The 23930-nt window shown below is 44.3% G+C and overlaps 1 protein-coding gene and 1 long non-coding RNA gene across 3 annotated transcripts; one reads left to right on the forward strand and one right to left on the reverse strand.

Moving 5' to 3' along the window:
- Nucleotides 1–216: 216 nt before the first annotated feature.
- Nucleotides 217–19321, reverse strand: ZFP3 (ZFP3 zinc finger protein). Of its 2 annotated transcripts, XR_003437932.1 has the most exons (4): nt 17717–19321; nt 8829–8857; nt 4529–4706; nt 217–2539 (listed from the first exon to the last, which is right to left on the reverse strand). XR_003437932.1 is itself a non-coding variant. In XM_027130205.1 (2 exons), the coding sequence occupies exon 2, from the start codon at nt 8847–8849 to the stop codon at nt 7338–7340; it is 1512 nt and encodes a 503-aa protein (XP_026986006.1). In that variant the 5' UTR covers nt 8850–8857; nt 17717–17918; the 3' UTR covers nt 7115–7337. The 2 variants fall into 2 exon arrangements, 1 of the variants encoding a protein (XP_026986006.1); XM_027130205.1 differs by lacking the exons at nt 217–2539; nt 4529–4706 and having other exon boundaries at nt 7115–8857; nt 17717–17918.
- Nucleotides 16552–22464, forward strand: LOC113632732 (uncharacterized). The gene is made up of 3 exons (XR_003437937.1): nt 16552–17545; nt 20472–20506; nt 22332–22464. It is a non-coding gene; the product is annotated as an uncharacterized LOC113632732 (long non-coding RNA).
- The last annotated feature ends 1466 nt before the right edge of the window (nt 22465–23930 follow it).

The raw sequence follows: 23930 nt of genomic DNA on the forward strand, positions 1-23930 counted from the left end.
TCCCTCCCTCTCCCTCCACCATGTGAGGACATAGTGAGAACATGGTCACCCACAGCCAGGAAGAGAGCTCTCAGTAGGAACCAAATTGGCTGGCATCTCAATCTGGGATTTGTAGCCTCCAGAACAGTGAGAAAATAAATTTCTGTAGAAAGGAATGAAGGAAGGAAAGAAAGAGAGAGAGAGAGAGAGAGGAAGGAAGGAGGGAAGGAAGGAAGGAAGAAAGAAGGAAAGAAAGAGAAAGGAAGGAAGGAAGGAAAGAAGAAAGGAGGAAGGAGGAAGGAAGGGAGAAAGGAAGAAAGAAAGAAAGGAGTTAAAGAGGCGTTGCCTGTATTCAACGGACAGAACATCCAGCCTGGCAGGGTTCTGCTGTAGATAGTGAGGCTCCCAACATATGGTTTGTCCTGCAATAGATTCTAATCCTTTCAATAACAAGTCATTTAAAAACTAATTTTCAAGGAATTCCCTGGCCATCCAGTGGTTAGGACTCCACGCTTTCACTGCTGAGGGCCCAGGTTCAACCCCTGCTCAGGGAACTAAGATCCCACAAGCTGTGTGGCTCAGCCAACAAAACAAAACAAAACACACAAGAACAACTAATTTTCAAGATTATCCTGAGCATACTACTACATATGAAGAAAACATAAGCCTGTGATGATGCTGAAGCAGCTGCAAAAGTAAGAATACTGAATCCCAGCAAATACATTTAAGATATAGCTCACATGAAGAAAAAAATATAATATATCCAAGAAGATGGAAATAATGTATAAAAACAGAAACGAGATCAAGAAGTAAACAAAGCCTCTTATGAAAGAAAGATTTTGAGGATGGTACAGGTGAAGTATCTGATTTGGGTTTTGTTTTGTTTCAGTGCTGAAAGTTGCAAGGAGAAGAGGTGTGTTTAAAGCAATCTGTGGCTATCTTGTATTTGAGTAAATCGTATAGTGGATCAATTCCCTCAGCTAAAGAAAGGTTTTGGTTCAATGTTTAACATTTTACGTGTCCCCATATCACATAAAGAGATATAATTTATATTAGATGGGTGATATAGACCTTTAATGCCATGGCCATCATTTTAGGGGATAAAGGATCTGCATAGAAAAATAAAGGACAGCAAAGGCATTATGATTCTACATTCAGTTAATTAAATTTGAAATGTCCAATTCATCATTTATGGCCTCTTATTTATTTAAGTCATTCATTGGTTAATTTTTGAGTGGCAACCCTGGGCTGAATGCGATACGCTCTTCTACAACAAGGTAGCCCTGTCCTCAAGGAGCAGGACAAAATTAGCTGGCACAAAGGGCATTTCCAGTCTAGTGACATCGGTAGAGAAGAGGAAAGATCAGAGCAAAGTTTCAGGTCGGAATGAAAGTGTCCTACAGTGAGTAAATCCCCAGATCGCTGTGCACTGTGGATGCTCTGATGCTGAAACTGGTGAGAGTTCTGATCAGAGGCTTTTCCGCATTGGTATTCCAAGGGCCTCTCCAGTACAAGTTTTCTGATGAATTCCAAGGTGGGAATTCTGTCTGAAGGTGGAATTCATTACATTAGCTGGGTTGCTCACCAGTGTGAACTCTCTGATGCAGAGAATCTCAGCTCCACCCGACCGCATGAAGACCCCTCGGGTCTCTCCCACATTCGCTGCACTCCTGGGATTCCTCCCACTTGGGAGTCAATGGAGTGGAGTGTGGATTATAGTCCTGTGACTAAAGTTCCGCCCTGTCCCCACCACAACCCAGCTCAGAGAATGCCGACATAACCAGCAGATCAGGGGCACAGAAGCATTTTTCTCCTTTCTAGATGATGTTTTGGGTAATCTGCCCACTCCAATGCTTAATCACCCTTCTTAGCAAAAGGCCTCAAATAATCAACTCTGCTGGCCACCCTGTGCTCATTCCCTCCACATCTGTCGTCTCAGTTCCTCCAGCAGCCTCAGAGGATAGTGCTTTCTTCCTTCTTTCTGAAGCCAAACCTGCCCTCTGTACCTTGAGTATGTCCTTTCCCACTGCCACTAAATTAAATTTTAATAATTAGTTATTAGATAAGTATCTTAATTGGCCTGGTTGGAAATTCGAAAGAACCTGGGCCGCGGCAAGGACTCCATGAACATCAGGGAACGGCGGAATAGATCCCACCCTGGGATGTGAAACGTCCTCACAAACGACAAATCACGGCGGCCTGAGAGACGCCAGCCCAGGTCCCGTCCGGCGGGCGCCCCAGTACTTGACTTCGGGGTCAGCAGCGCGCAGTAGCCCACTCTCGGAGCCCTCGCACCTCTGCCTCCGGCCCCCACCGGTCACCAGCAAAAAGGCACCCCGGGCCTCGACCAATCACGCCGCGCGCCGCCCCGGCCCGCCCCCGCCCGCCAGGTGGCGCACGGACAAGGGTCCCCAGGCTTCCGAGAGCGGCCCCAGCCTCAGGGCTCGATGAGGCTCTTATCAGTACCTCTTGGTCCCGGAGGCAGTGGTGGCCGAGCGATTTCGATGACTTAGAGGTTCGTCGGTGCCGGCAAAGTTGGGTCCACCGATGAAAACACTGTCTGCAAAGCGTAGTACAAATAAACATCAGCATTCTCGTCAGCGGCACCGCAGGAGAGATGCGAGTCGCGGCCGAGCCCCAGTGCGAGGCCCGGGCTGGAGAAAAGGACGTGGCAGGGACGGCCAGCGGGTGCAGAGGGGTGAGCTCGCGTCCTGGGTCTCGAGGAGGGGGCCGCGCCTGCCTCGTCGGCCACCGCTCCCCAGCTCTCAGGGAGGAGGCGGGCTTCCTGCTCCGTGGGAGAATTGAAGCCTTCTCGCCTATTCCCACTCCGCAGCGCTGACCTCTCCTGCATAGCTCAAGTCCCCACCAGCCTCTTAGCGCTTAGCCCCCTGCGCGTTGCACAGGTCCCAACGCGTTGTAGGGGCTCAGCAGGTGGTTGATGAATGTGCAGGGGCCCCGTTATTGAGGCTCCTCTCCTCAGGTTATCACCAGAATCACCACGTCCCGCTTCCCACTGGATTTTACTGAGGCTCCAACTCCCGTTCACTTTCAGGGGTTCACCCAGGCGGATAGTCTTGGCATAGCTTCATCCCCAAAGCTGAGGGATGTGATGAGGTAGAGGTTATTGCGGGTTACTTGGTAATTTGTTTTATAGGTAAAAGTTTGATTTCAGGACCGTGTAAAGGACTACAGAGGTCCAAAGATGAGTTTCAGATGGTCCATGAGTTCCCTGAATTTGCATGCACATTTTTCTAGATAGAGCTTTCCTGAGTCTCAAAGACCCTGTACCTAACAACCTAAGGAAACTGCCTCAGACCAGGAGTCACACAGGAGAACATGTCAAAACAAAACAATAATAAACACCAGCACAGAAATCTCAGTAACATTTTTTTAAAATCCAGAATATCTTTTTTTTTTTTTCCCCCTGCACCGCAAGGCTTGTGGGAACTTAGTTCCCTGACCAGGGATCGGGCCCTCAGCAGTGAAAGCACAGTGTCCTAACCACTGGACACCAAGAAATTCCAGATCCAGAATACCTTACATTAAGTTGATAATCCTGAAAAACTATCTATCTAGATAAACAAAGTAGGTAACATTTTCCCTGTCATGAAAGATAAAAGACCTCACCAAGCAAAGCAGAAGATCAAGGACTGAGTAAACAGGACTTCCCTGGTAGCGCAGTGGTTAAGAATCCACTTGCCAATGCAGGGGACATGGGTTCGAGCCCTGGTTCAGGAAGATCCCACATGCCGTGGAGCAAGTAAGCCTGTGTGCCACAACTACTGAGCCTGCATGCCACAACTACTGAAGCCCACGAACCTAGAGCCCATGCTCCGCAACGAGAAGCCAAGCAATGAAGCCTACGCATCGCAACGAAGAGTAGCCCCTGCTCACTGCAACTGGAGAAAGCCCTCACGCAGCAATGAGAACCCAACACAGCCAAAAATAATTAATTTTTTAAAAAAAATAAATAAAAGGACAGAGAACAGCTTACGTAAAACCAGAAGCTACCAGAGCACATTGGGGGTACTAAGGTGAAATTTATAGGATGGCAGGAAAATGGCATACAAAGTCATATTAAGACCATAATGAAACAATGTACTTTGGAATATACTTAGAAAGGCATCAAATCAGTAAAATTGTAAAGAAATACTTTATTTACATAAAGTGTTAATATACCAGTAAAACTGTTTAATTAGGGAAGGATGAAAATGTACATGGTTAGGTCTGCAAAAATTCTGAAGGGTATTTCTGGGTATTTTGGTAGGTTTTTGAGATTGTGAGGCCTGGTATTTTTAATGGGTCTAAAATTAAGAAAATTCACATCTTTTCTTTCCTTGATAGAATTCTACTTGCACTAGATTATGACTACCAGTCAATTATATTATGGTCAGATTTTGGCTCCTAAGAAAATTGAGGGGGAGGGGGCAAACAAGGAAAAGAGAGAAATATTTCTGAGCTAGCTGGGTGTAAGGTAGATAAGGGCAGGTAGTGAGGTTACAGGATGTGTGTGTAGTGCATATAACAAGGTGGAAATAATTTCACTCACCAGAATTTCTCTTGGGAAAGAATTAATATATGTTGGAAAATTCTTCTTAGAATGAGAGGTGAGAACTTCTTCCCTTAATATGATCAGGCACAACAAAACTTGGTCACTAAATTGCCTTCTAGTGTTCCAATGAGCGGTCTGTTATTGAAGGGCCTAAAAAGGAGCTGAGGTGACAGTCCTGAGAGGGGAGGACAAAGAGAAAAACCTTCAGTGGCAGTTTGGCAAAGAAAGGACTGCTGAGAACGAGATGTCTAGTAGGATACAAACCCCCTTCTCCACCTCTTACACACCAGAATCTTGAGTAGAGTCCGTATTACTCATGGATATGTTTCTGTGAGGGGATCCTTTCTGGGGAGCTTGAAGAGGTGCTGAGTTCTATATTAAGGGCTGGCAAGGGGTGAATGTGCAAATAAAATATTCAAACACAGGAATAAGAAGTTAAGGGAATAAGTAACATCCAGCTTTCACATGAGAAAGATATGTTTGGGTATAATTCAATTTGAGCTTGAGTGATGAAAAAAGGAATGAGAGCACACTGCACTTGTAAACACCCTATGGAAAGAGATGAGTTAAAGAACTTCTACTAACGTCTAACTACTAGAGACAGAGGTACCTGGAAGGATGTGGAAACTGTGTAATCAGCTTTTTTGTTTGTTTTGAGATGGACTTTTTTTTGTCTTTACTGTATTTGTTACAATATTGCTTCTGCTTTATGTTTTGGTTTTTTGGCCTTGATGCTTGTGGGATCTTAGCTCCCCGACCAGGGATCGAACCCACACCCCTGCATTGGAAGGCAAAGTCTTAACCACTGAACTGCCAAGAAAGTCCCCATCAAATGTTTTACTTGTACAGCCCTTTTCTCAAGCCAAGAGCATGAGCCCGGGGGTGGGGGCACATATTGGGGTACAGAATAAACCCACTTGATGGGTTTTGGCTATGACCAATTATGTTTCCAAGGACATGATTTAAATCCATTATATTCAAATTCATGTAGTAATTAATAATGAATAGAAAATGTACAAAGGATTTCGAATAAGGCAGTAATGCATGCACCTATTCACAGTACAACACAGTGCTTAGGAGCACAGCTCAGGGCTGGAGTCTTGGCTCTAGCACTTACCAGCTGTGTGATCATGGGCAAGTTATTTGACTTCTCCCCTGCCCCTCACCTTTCAAATTGGTGTAAGAGAACCCACATCACTGATGGTTGTGCAACTCTGTAAATTAACTAAAAAGCATTCAACTGAACACTTAAACAGGTGAATTTTATGGTATGTAAATTATACCTCAATAAAGCCGTTTTGTTTGTTTTTAAAAAAAGAGTACCCACACCATAGGGAGGCTGTGAAAACAAAAATGTAAACTGTCTGGCGCTGTGCCTGGCACATAGTAAAAATTCAATAAATACTAGTGATTAGTATTAGTGTAATAAAGAGGTTAAAGAATAAAACACTGAAGATATATAAAGTTAAATTTTTTTAAAAGAAAAAAAGGAATTATTGGGCCAGTTGAAACTTGAGATCACTTAGTTCAACTCTCCTCATTTTACAGATGAGGAAATTAGGGATCAGCAGGTGAAGTGCCTTATTCAAGGTCTAGTTCTAAGACCAGACCCCAAGCAAGCTGGATCCCCGTTAGTGCAATTCCCACTACCATTCACTGCCTCAGAAACATGGACACATGAAAATTTGAGGATGTGTTTCCTTGAAGAAAAAAAAAAAAAAAAACACATAAGAGAACACAGAAAACACATGTAGAAATGCTGAAGAAAGAGAATTCCAAAGCCAAGGGCAAACTGAGAAGAGGCTGTCACATCCTGGCCTATTAGCCAGGGACCCCAGCAGTGGGGCCCAGGTCATGGGAGCTTAAGTGCTTTGGCAAGGCAGGGTCCTGGTCAGTCAGGTGAACCAGCTCATCACTGTGGCCAGGTGCCTAGTGACAATGAAGCTGCAGTCCTCTTTGTTATTTCCTGACACAGGATCTGTCAGCAGCAACACAAGCTGGGGCCCAAAGTGAATGCAGCAGAGTTCTTGGGAGCACTCAGTCTGAACGGCCCTGAAATGAGAAAGAGCTGCAAAAGAGCTGCTTCTGCCCATGCTGAGTAGTCTGGCCCCACTTGTTTATCCCCTGGCCTTGCTAATCAGCCCCTCTGGATTCTGAGGGCCTTCACTTAACAATGCTATAAATTGCTTGTCAGTTTCCTCTATCATGGCACCCTCTCAGATGACTAAGGAAGCCTAGCAGGAGATGGGAAATGACCCAAGCTTCCCGCTTCTTCATTAATGCTGCCATCTTCCAAGGGAACTTGATAGCGAGTTTGGAAGATTTTGAAGCTAATAAAAGCTTACTAAATTCCAATGCTAAACAGTGGGAAAGAGAGAGGTGTGTCTTCTAGGCCATGACTTTAACATTTCAGGGGTAATATTCGAGGGGTCAACTCTGTCATTCCTAGGAAGTGGTGGAATCATGTTCCTCCATTTTTCCTGAACAGTAACAATTTGGGCTAGATGGCCAGTAAAGACCCCTAATGTTATGTGATCCACTAGTGGGGAGGAAGGAAGGAAAGGAAAAAGGGATAGTGGAGAATTAAGGCCTGAAACAGCTTTTATGATTTAACTCAGTACACTGAAACTTCTCAATGAATAGTTCATAAAAGTGCCTCATCCTTTTTGACCAACTGTTTAAATAAAAATCAGTAAAAGGACAGAGGAGGTTCTGTCCATTCATTTGATCTGAGAACTTGGGGTACAGACTGAGAACAATAAGTCTGACTTCAGCTTTTCCACAGAAGGCTTTCATGCTTTGCAGATCATTCCATACAGTGAACACTTTGATGTCGGAGGAGGTGAGAACTCCGACTAAAGGTCTTCTGACATTCTTGGCACTCGTAAGGCTTCTCTCCAGTGTGAATTCTCTGATGTATGATAAGTTGGGAATGCTGGCTGAATGTTTTCTCACACTCATTACATTCATAAGGTTTCTCTCCAATGTGAATTTTCTGGTGGAGAAGCAGCTCAGAGTTATCCCAAAAGGTTCTGGCACATTCATTACACTGATGAGATTTCTCTCCAGTATGAATTCTCTGGTGGACAATAAGGTGAGAGGTCCGCCTAAAAGCCTTTCCACACTCAAAGCATTCATAGGGTTTCTCTCCAGTGTGAATTCTCTCATGTCTAAGAAGTTCTGAGTTTCCCCTAAAGGCCTTCCCGCATTCCTTACATACGTAGGGCTTCTCACCAGTATGAATTCTAATATGTCTAATAATCTCTGAGTTCTGGCCAAAAGTTTTCCCACATTCATTACATTCATACGGTTTGTCTCCTGTATGAATTCTTTGATGCCGGATGAGCTCAGAACTCTGACCGAAGCCTTTCCCACATTCATTACACAGATAGGGTTTTTCTCCAGTATGAATTTTCTGGTGTCTAATGAGGCCTGAGCTATGCTTGAAGGCTTTGCCACACTCATTGCATTCATGATATCTTTCTTCAGTATGAATTCTCTGATGCTGAATAAGCTGTGAGCTAACCCTAAAGGTCTTCCCACATTCATTACATTCATATGGTTTCTCCCCAGTGTGGATTCTCTGATGTAGAATAAGGGCTGAATTCTGACTGAAGGCTTTACCACATTCTTCACATTTATAAGGTCTCTCTCCAGTGTGAATTCTGTGATGGTGGATGAGATGTGAACTCTGAATGAAGGCCTTTCCACATTCATTACAAGCAAAGGGCTTCTCTCCAGCATGAATTCTCAGGTGCCTTCGAAGGCTTGAGTTAGTTCCAAATGTTTTTCCACATTCTTTGCATTCAAAGGGTTTCTCTCCACTATGAACTCTCATATGCTGAATAAGATGTGAGTTTTGATTAAAGGCTTTCCCACATTCTTTACATGTATGAGGCTTTTCTCCCAGAGAATTTCTATGTGTTTTATTAGGTCCTAAATTCTCTATGAAGTTTTGGCCAGAAGCAGCAAATGTGCTAACTGCCTCTGCTGTAGTATCTCCCTGGTACGTGATCAGGTTTGAGCTAGGATTGTAGGCTCGCTCACTTTCATTATTCTCATGGTCTTTCTCACTTGAGGGTGATTTCTTAAAGATAATCAACCCTGATGCAAAGTCTCTCTCCTCAGGGGACACCTGCTCCAGAACCTCTTCTGTGGACTCTCTGGAATGCTCCTCCAATATGTCTTCTTCACATGCTGCTCCAAACTCGTGACCCTGATAAACCACCTTTGGAAGTTTTTCTAATATTGCCCCATGTGGTTCAGATTCTTCAGAAATTTCTTCCTTGGGAATTACCTCCTTGTTCTCAGTCCCCATCTCACAATCTGAAATGAGAGAGGGTAAGTCTGTGAAGTGGCTGTATCACAGCTAAATGAAGCCAATACTAGGAAGTATGGAGCTTGACATGGTTCTGACAGCACCCAAAAGCACTCTCTGTATCTGGTGAGATTACAGGACGCTGCTGAAGAGAAGAGAAAGATTTAGGATTATGGTGGACATGCTACACAAAGAGCAGACGCTGACTGAGAAGAGAGGGAAATTATCAGAGGAAGAGATTTAAGGAGAGAATAGGAAATGGATGGTAAGAAGATGCTGATAAAAGTTCCATAATATTAACAGTGAATTGAGGCAGAACCTGAGGTTGGTAATAAAAACATTTAAGGAAAATTGTGGCCATATTAATAGATGGTATATGGAAAAGGTTGGGAAAGGGACAAAAATGACTAATATAACCTTTGGGTTTATAGAGGAAGAAACCAGAAATAAGTAGCAAGAAGAAATATCTTTAGCCCAGTTCTGTGGTGCTCACCAGCTCTAGAGAATAGGGGATTGTATATGTTGTAGGCATTACGTATTCAAAAGGTTAATGTGACTTAGCTATAACAGGGACAGAAGGAACCACCCTTGGCTCCCGTATATTTGGATAAAGTATGGTTCTAGCTTAATTTTCTCCAGATGGTTACTAAATTGTATCAATACCTAATTTTCCCTACTAATTTGAAATGCCTCCTATACCACAGTCTAAAGTTCCATATATATCTGGGTCAATTTCCAGGCTCCATTCAGTTCTATTGATCTATTCCCTCTCTAACACCAAACTGTTCAACCTACTGTAGCTTTAAATTTTTTAATATGTTAGAGAAAGTGCTCACTTGTTAATCTTCTTTTCAAATATTCCTGTCTATTCTATTTTTCCAAATAAATTTTAGTATAATTTTGTAAAATTTCCAAACTTACCCTGATGTTTTTATATCCATCACGTTTCTGTATGTCTTCTCTTTTAGTGAGTTTTTCTTATATTTTCTAACTGGTTGTTATTATGTGTGTGTGTGTGTGTGTGTGTGTGTGTGTGTGTGTGTGTGTGTGTATACACATATATATACACATACATATAGCAATGCTGTTGATTTTTACTTATTAATATTGTAATTGGTCCCTTTATACAATTTTCTTAGCACTTTTTTTTTTAGTTTTTTAAAAATTTATTTTATTTATTTTTGGCTGCACTGGGACTTCGTTGCTGTGCGTGGGCTTTCTCTAGTTGCGGCAAGCAGGGGCTACTCTTCGCTGCGGTGCGCAGGTTTCTCAATGCAGTGGCTTCTCTTGTTGCAGAGCACGGGCTCTAGGTGTGCGGGCTTCAGTAGTTGTGGCACGTGGGCTCAGTAGTTGTGGCTCGCAGGCTCTAGAGCACAGGCTCAGTAGTTGTGGCGCACGGCTTAGTTGCTCCGTGGCATGTGGGATCTTCCTGGACCAGGGCTCGAACCCGTGTCCCCTGCATTGGCAGGCGGATTCTTAACCACTGCGCCACCAAGGAAGCCCCTCTTAGCACTTTTATAAATCTTAAAGCCTATACTTTTTTAAAACTTCTAAAAGGCTGTGGCAAGGATTTTTAGTTGTCTATCCCAATCTCCACTCTTCCCCACGTCATCAGCAACAGAATAATGAATTTATTTTTGTAGCAATGAGGCTGCCTAAAGAAATATATTCTCAGCCTTCTTTGCAGCTAGATTTGGCCATGTAACTAGCTTCTGGCCAATGAGACAGTAAAATGCAAATGACAGCATGAGGGACTTCTGGGATATCTCCTTAAAAGTAAGGGGATACATTTCTTCACCCTCTTCTGTGCTGTGCCTGGGGCATGAAGTGACAGCTGAAGTGCCCTCCTGGACCATGAGTTCACCAGCATACCTTACAGTGGGACAAGAACAGGAAGGCACCTGGGTCCCTGATGACTCTGTGGAGCTGCCATACTTGCCCTGGAACGCCTGCCTCTGGACTTCTTTTATCTAACAGAGAAAAAAGCTTTTTCCTTGCTTAAGCTATTATGGTTTTTTAATTTATGAAGCCAAACTTGCTCCTAATTGGTACAATGGCCCCAAGGATTTAGCTGTCCCCTCACAGAAGATCCAAATGCTGGGGAAATGAGCCCAGCTTCTGTTCAGGTATTAAGCAACCGGGAGCTAATATTGAAGAGGAGAGGCCCTTTGCCTAGAGCAGTGCATCTGTGCACCACAGCAAATCTGAGCAACACAATCCTCCCATCAATAAAAGTGTTAATTGCAGAAGGTGATTCTCAAGGGGGAATGGGGCAGCTATGGGACTTCATCCTTACATTGCAGGGTCATGGAATGGTTTTTAAGCCAAGGAATGACACAGTTCATGGTCAGATTAGCATTTCAGGTAGACATACACAAGTGGCCATTTAGTGGCTGAACCAGAAAGCAGCAGACAAGGACATAAAGGAGATCAGTTAGAAGTCTGATGCAGTCATCAAGGCAAAGGGTGATGAGATCTAACTAGGGTAATAGTGGTAGTGTGAATGAAGAGGAAACAGACTAGAGAAGTGCTTGAGAGGACAAATTGTCTAAGACTTGGGGTATGATTGGATATAGGTGTAAGGAAGGTGTAATTAGATGGAGAGTGATACCACCAAGGTTGGGTATATTGAGGAGCAGCTACGTTAGGGGAAAGATGATAAATGAGCTGTGTTTTGGACAAGATGAGTTTCAACACATCCATACAGAAGTACCAAGGAATCAGTCAAAATATATTGGTCTAAAGCTTAGAGCAGTCAGGACTAAAGATACAGACTTGAGAGTACTCAGCATAGACAATAATGACTATAGTTGTGACAACTGTCAGATACTGAAGACAGAAACCTAGAAAGCCAAGGCCAACATTGAAGAGTACTCCAGTTAACTTCCATGTTCCCCTCCAGATCTTTCAACTTTTCTTCACCCTGTTCTCTGCCCCAGAAGGTAACCTATATAGCACTCATCAAGGGGCCCTCTGGCTTCCAGTTGTGTTCCACCAATGGGGAGCCCTAGCAGGAGGCTGGAAGGAGGGAGGACAGTGAGGTCAGAGTATTTATCCTCCTGGTTCCTTCCTATGAGATCACCTTGGGTTCATGGTGTCCCTCAATTGAAGTTCATTACTCCTCTCAAGGAATCATCCTACCCAGTTGTCTCTGTGGGCTCCAGGCCCTCCCCTACCTCTTGCCTCTTCTGGCCTAGGGCTGGTGACTACTCTGCTATTGCCAATCCCAGCTTTCCTCAGTATCCTGCCTACACCTACATCTTTTATATTAACTTCTTTGCAAATAAACCCTTCTCAAATTATCCTAATTTGAGCGAAGTACCTGTTTCCTGTTAGGACCCTAATGATAAAGGGGTAGGTAGAGGAAGAGAAGCCTGCCAAGAAGAGAAAGAATGGTTAGTGAAGTAGGAGAAGAACCAGAAAAAGTGTCATATAAGTCACCAAGGCAATGGCAGAGGGAATTACAAAGCGTCACACACAGTTGATAGATCCAGTAGGATAAGAACTGGAAAACGTCTGCTGGGACAATTAGATGGTCACAGATGACATGTAAAAACAGAGTCAATGGAATGACAGAAGCAGAAGCCAGGTGGCAGTGGACTGATTAATTAATTTGCTGCTTCTTTCAAAAAATCTGGGTGAAAGGAGAGGACCAAGATGGGCAGTAGTGTAAAAGGTCAAAGAAAGTCAAAGAAGAATTTTCTCTGATGGTAGAGATTTGAACATGTTTATATTAGAAAGGATGGTGCCAGTAGAGAGAAAGGTTAAGAGGGAAGAAAAGATGAGATTACTGAAGAAATGAAGATCCTGAGAGGCAGGAGAGACTGGGGTCAAGTGGTGAGGGAAGGGGAAAGGGGTGATTTTGGGGTGCCCTTTGTACTGCCCCTTTTCTCTGCCCAGCCTCCAGTCATCCACAGGATCATACCCTCTGGCCTCCCTAATCACTCAGGGGTGCAGCCCTGGTAAGCCCTCTTTCCTGACACCTGGAAGGAACCTGATCTCCTACTGAAATCCTGAAGTGTTGGAAGCTCTTTGCGCTACCCCTAAAAATGACCTGGAATCTTCTTCAACTTTCCCCCACTCAGTGCCTTCTCTAATTTTCCCCTGGAATAAGGGCAGGCACACAAAAACTGGATTTCTCCTTTTCACTGAAATTTTTGAAAATTATAGATAATGTGTACCTATGTAACTGTAAGAATCCATTGTAGAGAATTCAGCTATCTTCATCCATGGTACTATTTGAGTTAGAAAGCACTGTCTTAAATAAATTTCTCTCTAATGCTCGGCCAGGAACAAGTTCTACAAGCTGGTACTTCAGTCCCTATCTACTTCTGACCCCCTCGCTGGCCTTTCCTTTTCACCAGCATCTCTCCTATAGTTACTTCTTTTCCAACATCAAGCTCCGTACAAAGTCAGCATTCATAAAACCCACATCTGTCCCACACCATATGGAAAATCACGTGTCCACAGTAAAACAAGATGCAAGACATAGAAGTTAGGTATGTATATCTATCCCCAACTTCAACACCTGGTTCAAAATTCTAGTCCAGAAAGTCTTCCCCAACTAAAATTTGCCCCCTCTGACTATTCTTTTACTTTGCATTCCACCAGTGACACGATATTAATGCCATTTGTTAAATATTGTTTTGTTTAATAGACACCTTCTCATACACAAATCAATGCCATCCTCCTTTTTATTTTCTTTGGATGCACTGTGCGGCATGCAGGATCTTAGTTCCCTGACCAGAGATCAAACCCATGCCCCCTACAGTGGAATCACAGAGTTCTAACCACTGGACCACCAGGGAAGTCCCAAAGCCATTCTCCTTTTGGTTGATTTTCCAGAGGCACAGATACACATTAGACCTCATCCTCATATGGAAACACTCTATTACTCATAGCATAAATTTAAATTTCCAAACATAATTTCTTATGTTTGTCATTTCTTCACTTTTCTAAATTTGAAATTAGTTGTTTCTGGAGAGAGATAAGATGGATGTGCCATCTTAGGAGTAGGATGACCACTCTTGGTCCTCAGTCTGGGGGATGACAAGCATCTACTGGGTCTCCATAGTTCAGAATAGGGTCTTCAACTCTGCAGATCTGGAATTTTTTTTTCAATGCACTCAGAAATCCTCATTCACAAAATACTGATGCATAAACCAAATATCCACCTATTAATTAACCATGAGAAATAAAACTTCAAAAGGACCATACTGTCTACATGAGAAGCCACCACATAAAACCCAAAAAATTGTTTAGTTGGCTTACAATCACAGCAGGAAGATTTTTTTTTTTTTAATGAATGATGCTTAAATAATGATTCTTGGCCTGGAATTAGGTTAGATGAAGAAACGTCAACTGGAAAATCTCTAAAAATACTAACTTCCAGGTCCCACATCAGACCTCTCAGAGTCAGAATCTCCAGGAGTAGGCAAAGGAATGTGTATTTTTAACAAGTGCCCAGGTGATTCTGATGCCCTATCAGGTTTGGGAACCACTGTGTTAGACAGTCTGAGTGACTGGAGTTATCTAACTCTCAGTCTGGTGCATCCATCTCTACCAAGGTCTGGTCCACCAAGCAGATCAACACATGTGCAAAGCAGCAGGATTACAGATAACACTGCCAGTTCTTGCTCTGCATTCTTTTTTCCTGCCCTCCAACTTGACCCCTCCCCCAACCCTACCCTGAACTTCTGGGAGCAGACAGGGAATATAATACAACTGATTAGGTCACATTTCCATTACGCTTATCAGACTGACCCTAGTTACTGTGACTGGACCTGAGTTTGCCCAAACTGCCTAAATCAGAGTTTACAGCAATCTCTTAGGATAGCAATATCACTTAGTCCTCTAAACTTATCTGCCAAAAACATATTGTGATTTTTAGTAAAAAATCATTGAATAATCTATCAGCTGACAGCCTGATTAGGTCTTTTTTAAATGTTGTTAAAAGCAAAGATTGGAAAAAATTAAAAAATTTAAAAAAAGCAAAGATTGGGACTTGAGGTATAAAAGGTCCAAGAATCATTTACTCCCTCAGTAAATTGTCCCCCTGTGTGGCACTCCAGAGGTTTTCCCACCCCAGAGTGATATGCTATAGTAAAATTAAGGAGGGCATGGGTGAGAGGTATGTCTTTCTTCTGTAAAGGAGGAAAAGAGCAATTGTGAAAAAGGAGGTGGAAAAGAGAAATCTATAGGCCACAGGTCCACTCTCAAGCACACTGGTGGTAGGCAAGGGTACAGACTTAAGTCAAGGATCTAGAGACTGATGTCCTTTCAACAATCCACGCACTTACAGATGTTACAGAAAATGTTTGTGGACTCCCTCAATATATGTCATTTGAAGACTACTGCACTTAACAGCATTCTGGGCAGAGCATGGGGTGAGCAAAGCCTCAGAGACTTAGGAAGTACAGGAGGAATAAGAAAAGGAACAGAAAGAACATTCTGACCTCAATGTAGCATGTGCAGAGTTGGGGTAAAGAAGGAGAGAAGATAAGTGAGGACGCACTAAACTTCTGGGGAGTAATGAAAGCTCTTACTATGTGCCAAGCAACTTACACACATTCTCTTGTTACACCCTTACAACCTCTTGCTGAGACAAGTATGCTGGAGGCATCAGTGTAGAGAGGAGTGAAATCAGCCCATCGGAGTGCTTTCCTGACTTTCTCCATCAACACTTTTGACAGCCCCAGAGCAGGCTGGGAATCTGGGGACACGTGTGGTGGAAGAATGAGAAAGTGAGGGACTTGAGGTTGTTAGCCAGGACACAGTTGAGATGACCAAGTGAGACAAGGAGACAAATGAAGTGGGGGAAGGAGGGAAGAGTGGAGGTTACAGACAGGGTGAAGGATGTGGTGAGCATACGGATCCAAGGGCAGGAATCCTGCCAACTGGCATGACGTTTAATTTTGAAATGTCAAAATTTATAACATACCAAAAGTAACATCCTTTGCAACTATTCAAATTCATGATGAAAAAATGATGAAACATTTTGGATGTCAACTTACAAACACGTAAGGGGATACACAAAGCTTTTCAAATTATTTTATGGGATATTTGAGCAAAAAAGTTTGCAGTGGCCTCGCACTCTTTGCAGGAGATCTGACCTCACCCAAGAGCTCCAGGAGTGAGCTCCAAATGAGTTAACCCAGTTAAGTTAATACCATTCCCCTTGCCAGTAACTGTTCAGAACAGTAGGGATTGTTTCAGGAATGGACAAATGCTTTCATCTGGGTCAATGATACTCTGAGGAAGTTTGCTGGGAACTTCTGGGAATAGTTTCCTGCCGTCCTGAGAGAACCACAGTAGAGACTTCTACATATTGTTGCCTGGAACCGCTGCTGCCATTTCACTACCAGCTGTGGATGAAGGCAGGACAAGCTGAGACAATTGAGGGGAAATGGAGCCAGCAGGGCCACTAGATTCAGTCATTCCTGAAACCACTTTACCTCTTGACTTCCAATTATGAGAGCTTATACACTAGTATTTTTTAGGCCAGCTTGAATTGTATCCTGTGACTTATAGACAAAAGCATCTTAATTCATAAAAATACTTTCCCTTAACTTCTGAAAGGTCAGATCCTACTAAATACTCAGTATCCAGTACAAGGATCACCTCCTCCCCAAAGTCTTCACTTACACCTGCAGGAAGGAGGTTATCTCTTGGTCCTCTGAATCAGCATTTCACTCACCTCTTTCTTTGTACTACAGTTATCATGTCGCTTCCTGTTCACTGCTCTCCAATGGCTACAGAATAAAAACTTCTTAACATGGCTCATCATGCCTTCCTGGTCAGGTCCCTGTCTCCCTTCCCATCTCCTGTCCCATGCTCTCCAATGACAGGTGGGAGCTGCAGTCATGCTCAGGGTGCTGCAGTTCAAACACTTCTTATTCTTTAAAGATTCTCTGCCTTTGAGAACAGGTTATTCCCACTTCCTGGAATACTACTGCCCACCTTTTACACTTAACAAACATCTACAAGACTCAGCTCAGACACAGAGAGTCCTCTCTGTCTTCTTCTCTGTCCCTAAGACTCCTTCACCTTGTTGCAGCTACCTCATTGTACTGTTACTCTATTTTCATCTCTGCTTCCTTCTTCAGACCATGAACAAGGATGATGTTCTATTCATCTTGATATTCCCAGCGCCAAGCACATTTCGGGTACCTGCTAAATATCTGTTAAATGAATTTGTGTAAATATCTTATTTACATAACTAATCTGTGACACCCTTGAGGACTATCTGGATAGTTCATTCATTTTGTATCTAAAGAGCCTAGATCGGTGTCTGACACATAGCTGACGTCAATAACTATTTGTAAAAATAAGTTCCTTCTGCCAATCTGGATGACACTTAATTTAAAGCACTGTTATCCTCTTTTCCTCTGTCCTCCTGGTTTCCACAATCAAAAGGCTCTATTAACTCTGCACTGAAATCTGTCTCCTTTCCGTAACTAACCCTCTTAAACCAATATCCGGCCCTGGGCACAGTCTGCCAGGAGGCCTGAAGTTTATGACACTGCCCGCCATTTCGTCCCCGCAGCTTACTTGGGGATGGAATGTCAGAGGAAACCACAGCTCCCATCATCCCCCACGTAAGGACACCCCCGCGGAAGGGGGTGTCCCTGCTGCTCCTGTGCCCGCGGCTGACAGGCAGGGAACCAGGACGGAGACGGACCCTGGCCGCGTCCAGGGTATGTGCCGGTGGGGACCCGGTGCGGGGTGGGGAGACCATAAAGTCCAAGGTCACAGAGCGAACCCGAGTCAGGCACGGGCCTAAACGTCGGGTTTTCGCGGGGCTCGTGGGCCAGGGGTTCGGGAGCGCAGCACCCTCCACCCCCGGCTGGGACAGAATGAGGTCTCACCTCAGGCAGCTACCGCCCCACACACGCTCCCCTCAGGCTCCCCGCGCTGCTCCGCCCGCTGCCTCAGAACCCGCAGCTGTTGTCTGGGTTTCACTGGCTATGGGCATCAGCCACTTCCGGTACCCGGGCGGCACTCCAGCCAATCAACGCGCGCCGCACTCCCAGGAGGAACAGGTGGTCGGCAGGCCGGGGTCTCCTCACCCTTTCCAGGCTTGCTTTGCGCCGGTTCTCGCGCTCACCCTAGCCCCATCTCGCCGCTGCCCTGCCACACCACCTCTCTGAAATGGCCCTGTGCGCCTGGCGATGCCCCACTTCAGCCCCAGGATCACTGACGAGCTAGGTCCTCCGAGTTTCCTAGAAAGGCTCCAAGGACGCACTTCCGCCCTGGGATCGGCCGCTCTGCGCGCTGCTGTCGCTCCCCAAGCATTGATCTGTACTTGAGAAATTGAAAGTTGGCTTCGCTTTCTCACCGGGCAGAGATCACGCGCCCCCCTGCATCCCTTATCCCGTCACTCCCTCCCTTGAACTACACGAGTCTGGTAAACACAGACCCCTACATCCTAGGAACAGGCCAGTCATCTGCTGGGGGCGAAGGGAGACCCGCTCTTGAAGTCAAGGAGGGCTTACTGGAGGGAGTGATGTCTGGGCTGAAATCTGAAGGTTGAGCGGGAATTACCCGGGTCAAGAGTGAAGGGGACAGCGGTTCCGGCAATGGGAACGGCATTCTCCCCTAGCCTCCTTATTTCTTGAACAGCTTGACCCTTCTCAACTCAGCACCTTTGTGCTTGTTACTTCCTCTGCTTCTTGTTATTCAGGTCTCACTTCAAAGGTAACTCCATAGGAGAAGCCTTCCATCCTATCTAATGTTGCCTCAAACTATGATACCCCTCCCAAATATCAGTTACAGGGAAGGACTATGATTGGCCTTGTTTAGGTCTGGTGCTCACCCCTGGACTAATCATTGTATTCAGGGGAAAGGGATAGTAGGTTTAGCCAAATCTGGGTCACTTGTCTGCCTCAATTGTGGGGGCAGTCTTCTGTGTTTGCCTCACCATAATCCTATGGAACGGGGAAGGGAGTGACTACTCACAGAAAGTGATATTAGGTATATATCTAGTACACAACCTATCAGGAAAAAAAAGAAAAAAGAAAGAAAGGGGAAAAGAAAGCTTTTGCTTGAGTTCATGGGATTAGGCCCTAGACTATAGAGTCCATCACTTTAGCCATTCTCACACCAATATCCTTAACTCCTTTGCCCTACTGTCTGCAACTGCATTGGAAGTTTGTTAACCCTGGATCAGTTGAAATGTCCATTTTCCTTGCCCAGGCCGCTGACAGCTGGTGGGGAAAATCGTACATTTTGGAGAAGAACCCCAAAATAAATTTATGGTCTCCACTTCCCAGAGGTCTTTCACTTCTGCCTAGAAATCATCTTGTTTCCCTAGTCAGCTTGTCTACCATTTTCATGATTGCTGTTTCAGCCTTCTTCATTCTGCTTGAACCTCTGTCCAAGCCATGACCCACCATCACAATCACTGCCACCTGCATTCATCCCAAGGAAAGATGTCCATACTACGAGAGTATCCTGCCACAGACCAAGAATGGGAGACATTTGGTTCTACTGTATTTGTCTAGTACACCTACATTAACAGTCTTCTGTCTCAAGAACCTAGATCAGTAATTCTCAATCTTGGCTGCACATTGGAATCACCTGGGGAGCTTTTTTTTAAGTATGTTTTTATTAGTGAGCAGTATTCAATTATTTGAATACACCACATTTTTTTAATCTATTCACTTATTAATGTTCAGGTGGTTTCTTGTTTATGGCTATTACAAAGTTGCTAAGAACATTCATGTACACTTCTTTATATGCACAGATGCATAAGCTTTTATTTCTCTTGGATAGCTGCCTAGGAGTGGAATGGCTGTATCATATGGTAAGCACATATTTAACTCTTAAAGAATCCAGCAAACCATTTTCTAAAGTGGATGCACATTTTACATTTTCACCAGCAGTGTATGAGTCTTTTTCCTCCACATCCTCGCCAACACTTGATCTGATCAGTTCTTTTTTTCTTTTTCTTTTTAAATTGAGCATTACAATAGAGATCTAGTGGCCTCTTATAGTGGTTTTACTTTGTGTTTCCTTACTGACTAATTCACCTGGGGATCTTTAAAAATATTGATGTCTGGTGCCACCCACACAGATTCTGTTGAAAATGATATGAGATATAGTCTGGGCTTTATTGTTTTGTTTATTTCCCAAGCAATTCCAATATGCAGCCAGCAAGGTTGGAAACCAATAGCTTAGGTCAGTGATTCAAAAAGTGTGGTGTCTGAATCAGCAGCATCTGGAATGATGGTTAGAAATGCAAATTCTCAGGCCCCACCCACAGATCTCCTGAATGAGAAACTCTGGAATTAGAGCTGAACAATCTGTGTTTTAACAAGCATTTCAGGAGTTCTAATGCACTCTAAAGTTTGGGTATCACTGGTGCAGACATTAACAGTGCTTCATTTGATCAGCCCCTGTACGTGGGTTAAACAGGAAAAAGATAGGCTGTATCCTCCTGGATATTCCCCTGCCTACCATCTGCTTCATTACACTAGCCAATTTAGGGGCCATCTGGAGTAATGGGGACCTACCAAGGGAAGGAGGCCAAGGCATATGGTCCACAAATACCATTCTCATGCCCAGTGTGTATGAGGATGTGTATGACTAGGTAGGGGCTGATGTTTCACTGTCTCCTAACAGGTTCAGGACTTCCATCGAATTGAGTCTTATTACAGGTAAGTATGAGAAGTTTTGCTCCTTTTGAAAAAAATGGCAGGTAGGAACGTTGGCCGCCCTCTTGAATTCACACAGAGACAGGTACATGGAAAATAAAAGCCATACTGCTCTTGCTCGACCTTGTCCCTTCTATCCGTGGAAGATGTGGGAAGGAGGGCTACCAGTACTGGCTACTCTCCTATCTTATACTTCAAAACCGTGTCATTTCTCAGATTAGTTTACAGCTCTGATGTGGACCTAAGTACTGATCATAATTATATTTTCTGTTGTCTATGGACCATATTCCAAACTACTACCAAAATATTAGTAACAGCACTCAGTGTCCCCTGAGATTTAAATAACATTGTGAATGTAAGTCATTGTTAGGATTCTGGAAGAAATGACCAAAAGCACCAACCCTGCAAACTTTCAGGTCTTTCAAAACCCTTCTCTCCCAGGTGAATAACCCTGGGCCAGGACACAAGGACACTGGCTTGGATAGCTTTCTCTTCCTGTAAACTTCTCTTACCAACTCCCCACATCACCTCTCTCCTTGATCCTGCCTTCCTTTCCTTTCAACTGCACCAACCTCATAGTACATCCTACAGACCAAAATCTCACTCAGCATGACACAAATGCATCTAGCCTTATGTGACCTAACCATTTCCTACAAACATACCTTTCCCCCCATATAGACAGAGCGTTCCTTGAGAGCCAGCACTCTGTTACATGTCCCAGAGAGGTGCTGGCTGTGCTGGGCCCATGTTTAGTAGAAACAGGCTGACCTGAAATATTCATATCTCACCTCCACACACTAAAGCAACTGGCTGAAGCTGAGTCGAGGCTCAGTTAAGTCTTCAGGGAATCCCCTGGCAGTCCAGCGGTTCGGACTCCACGCTTCCACTGCAGGAGGCACAGGTTAGATCCCTGGTGGGGGAACTAAGATCCCTCAAGCTTTGCAGCAAGACAAAAAAAACACAAAGTCTTCAGTGTTCCCCTTGCACCTCCAGCTATGAAGATGCAAGGAAGTAAAACAAAAAGGCAACTTCCTTTTCTAGAGTTACAATTACCCCAAGGAGCTCAGGGCAACCGATTCTGAGCCTGATCCAGCAAGGTCATGTTATCACTGAGCCAAGACAGCAGATCCTTCTTGGGCAAGTTCTAAACCTAAGAGCGTCCTCCAGGGTCCTTGTAAGGTCCATGTCTCTCTCTCAGGTGAAACCATGGCCCCTTTCACATGGGATAAAATGCAGCAACACCTGAAAACCTTACTCTCCCAGTACCTGCTCCATGGTTCAGTGCCAGGTGGAGAGACAGAGAAGAGAAGGCTGCCCTGGCAGAGGGGTCAGTGCTGGGCTTTGAGGAAGGCAAGCCGGAGGTGGTGGGAGGGGATGCACTGGAAATAGACAACAGCAGAATGTACAAGGGAGCAAGTGATCAGAGGACAAACCAGGAGCCCCAGGGTACAAGGTTCCTCCCCAGGGCTCTGGAGTCTTCACAAGGTCAGCAAGATAATGAGCCCACTGCCACCAGGGTTAAGACATGACTGAGCCCTGACAGTGCCCCTGCCCACCGAGCCTGCCTAGAGCCTGCTTATCACAACACTTCAGGAAACTGCTACTAAGTAGTCTGAATTCCCATATGAGTAGAAATTATTTGCCATCCAGGCCAAGGCAGTCCTACATGAATATTTCTGAGGCTCTATTTTGAGAAACAACATGGGAGGAAAATCAAGTCCAAGTGTCTCCCACCATCACAGGGACATATAAGTTTCCAATGTGACTAGTGAACCTGAAGGAGGCCAGAATGACTCCTCACTCTGTCTTCATGGTTTTGTTTTCCCAGCTCAAGATACAACCCCTAAAAATCATGGATGATATTCGGAAAAGATGAAAACTCTAACTCGAAAAGATACATGCACCCCAACGTTCATAGCAACACTATTTGCAATAGCCAAGACATGGAAGCAACCTAAATGTCCATCAACAGATGAATGGGTAAAGAAGATGTGGTGTATAAGAGACATTGGAATACTTCTCAGTCATAAAAAAGAATGAAATAATGCCATTTGCAGCAACATGGATGGACCTCGAGATTATCATTCTAAGTGAAGTAAGTCAGAGAAAGACAAATCTCATATGATATCACTTATATGTGGAATCTAAAAAAATGATATAAATGAACTTATTTACAAAACGGAAAGGCTCACAGACACAGGAAACAACTTATGGTTACCAAAGGGGGAAGGTGGGTGGGGAGGGATAAATTAGGAGTTTAGGATTCACAGATACATACTGCTATATATAAAATAAACAAAAAGGACCTACTGTATAGCACAGGGAACTATATTTAGTATCTTGTCATAATCTATAATGGAAACAAATTTGAAAGAGAATATATATATATATATATATCTGAATCACTTTGCTGTACACTGGAAACTAACACAACACTGTAAACCAACTATACTTCAATTTTAACAAAATCTTGGATGCAATATTCAGTCCTTCAGCAAGATCCCTTCTCTATGATGCAACCTTTCTCTCAGGCTAATGCAATCCATTTGCCATCTCCCATGCTCTGTTTATTTGCTGTTCATAGTGTATTTTCTCTTACGCCACATGCCTACCCACAATGCTGCCCTTGGGTCCACTGCCACTGAAATCCATAGCTGTGATGACACCTCAGGGTCTTTCTCAAGCAAAAGGATCCCTCTGTCTCTGAGGCTTAATTCTGCTGCCAACACCCACACGTCTTCTCTCTAGATTTATCTCGGGCTTGTTGCCTTCCTCCCTCGTTCAAACTCTCTCTGCAGTAGTGAGTCATTCAAATGATCCTTAACCTCACTACATTAATGCCATCCGTATATGATATCATGGTGTACAGATCTTATTCAAGTGGGCAAAATACAAGCTTTGAGGCATGGTTTAAAAGAACGATAAATCCAAACCTTACAAATACCTAACAGTTTACAAAGCCCTCTCATATAAACTAGCCATGATCAGGGTCTCTGGAAGCTTAGGCTATCTATGGCAACTGTAGAAAAGTCTTTCACAGGTGATGGTGACCCAAAGGATTCAGCGACTTGTCCAGGTTTACTCAGGTCAGAAGAGGGGAGGGGGCTTCCCTGGTGGCACAGTGGTTAAGAATCCGCCTGCCAATGCAGGGGACATGGGTTTGAGCCCTGGTCCAGGAAGATCCCACATGCCGCGCAGCAACTAAGCCCATGTGCCACAACTACTGAGCCTGCGCTCTAGGGCCCGTGAGCCACAACTACTGAGCCCATGTGCCTAGAGCCCATGCTCCGCAACGAGCCCCTACTCCGCAATGAGCAGCCACTGCAATGAGAAGCCCGTGCGCTGCAACGAAGAGTAGCCCCTGCTGGCCACGCAACTAGAGAAAGCCCACACGCACTCAGCAACGAAGATCCAACGCAGCCAAAAA

Source organism: Aethalodelphis obliquidens, unplaced genomic scaffold (assembly GCF_003676395.1).
Source record: "Aethalodelphis obliquidens isolate GAN/ISIS:26980383/991018 unplaced genomic scaffold, ASM367639v1 scaffold38, whole genome shotgun sequence".
NCBI lineage: Eukaryota > Metazoa > Chordata > Mammalia > Artiodactyla > Delphinidae > Aethalodelphis > Aethalodelphis obliquidens.

Bases quoted from the DNA above. Each gene is read 5' to 3' on its own strand.
- ZFP3 (XM_027130205.1), bottom strand. From the start codon at position 8,849: ATGGGGACTGAGAACAAGGAGGTAATTCCCAAGGAAGAAATTTCTGAA.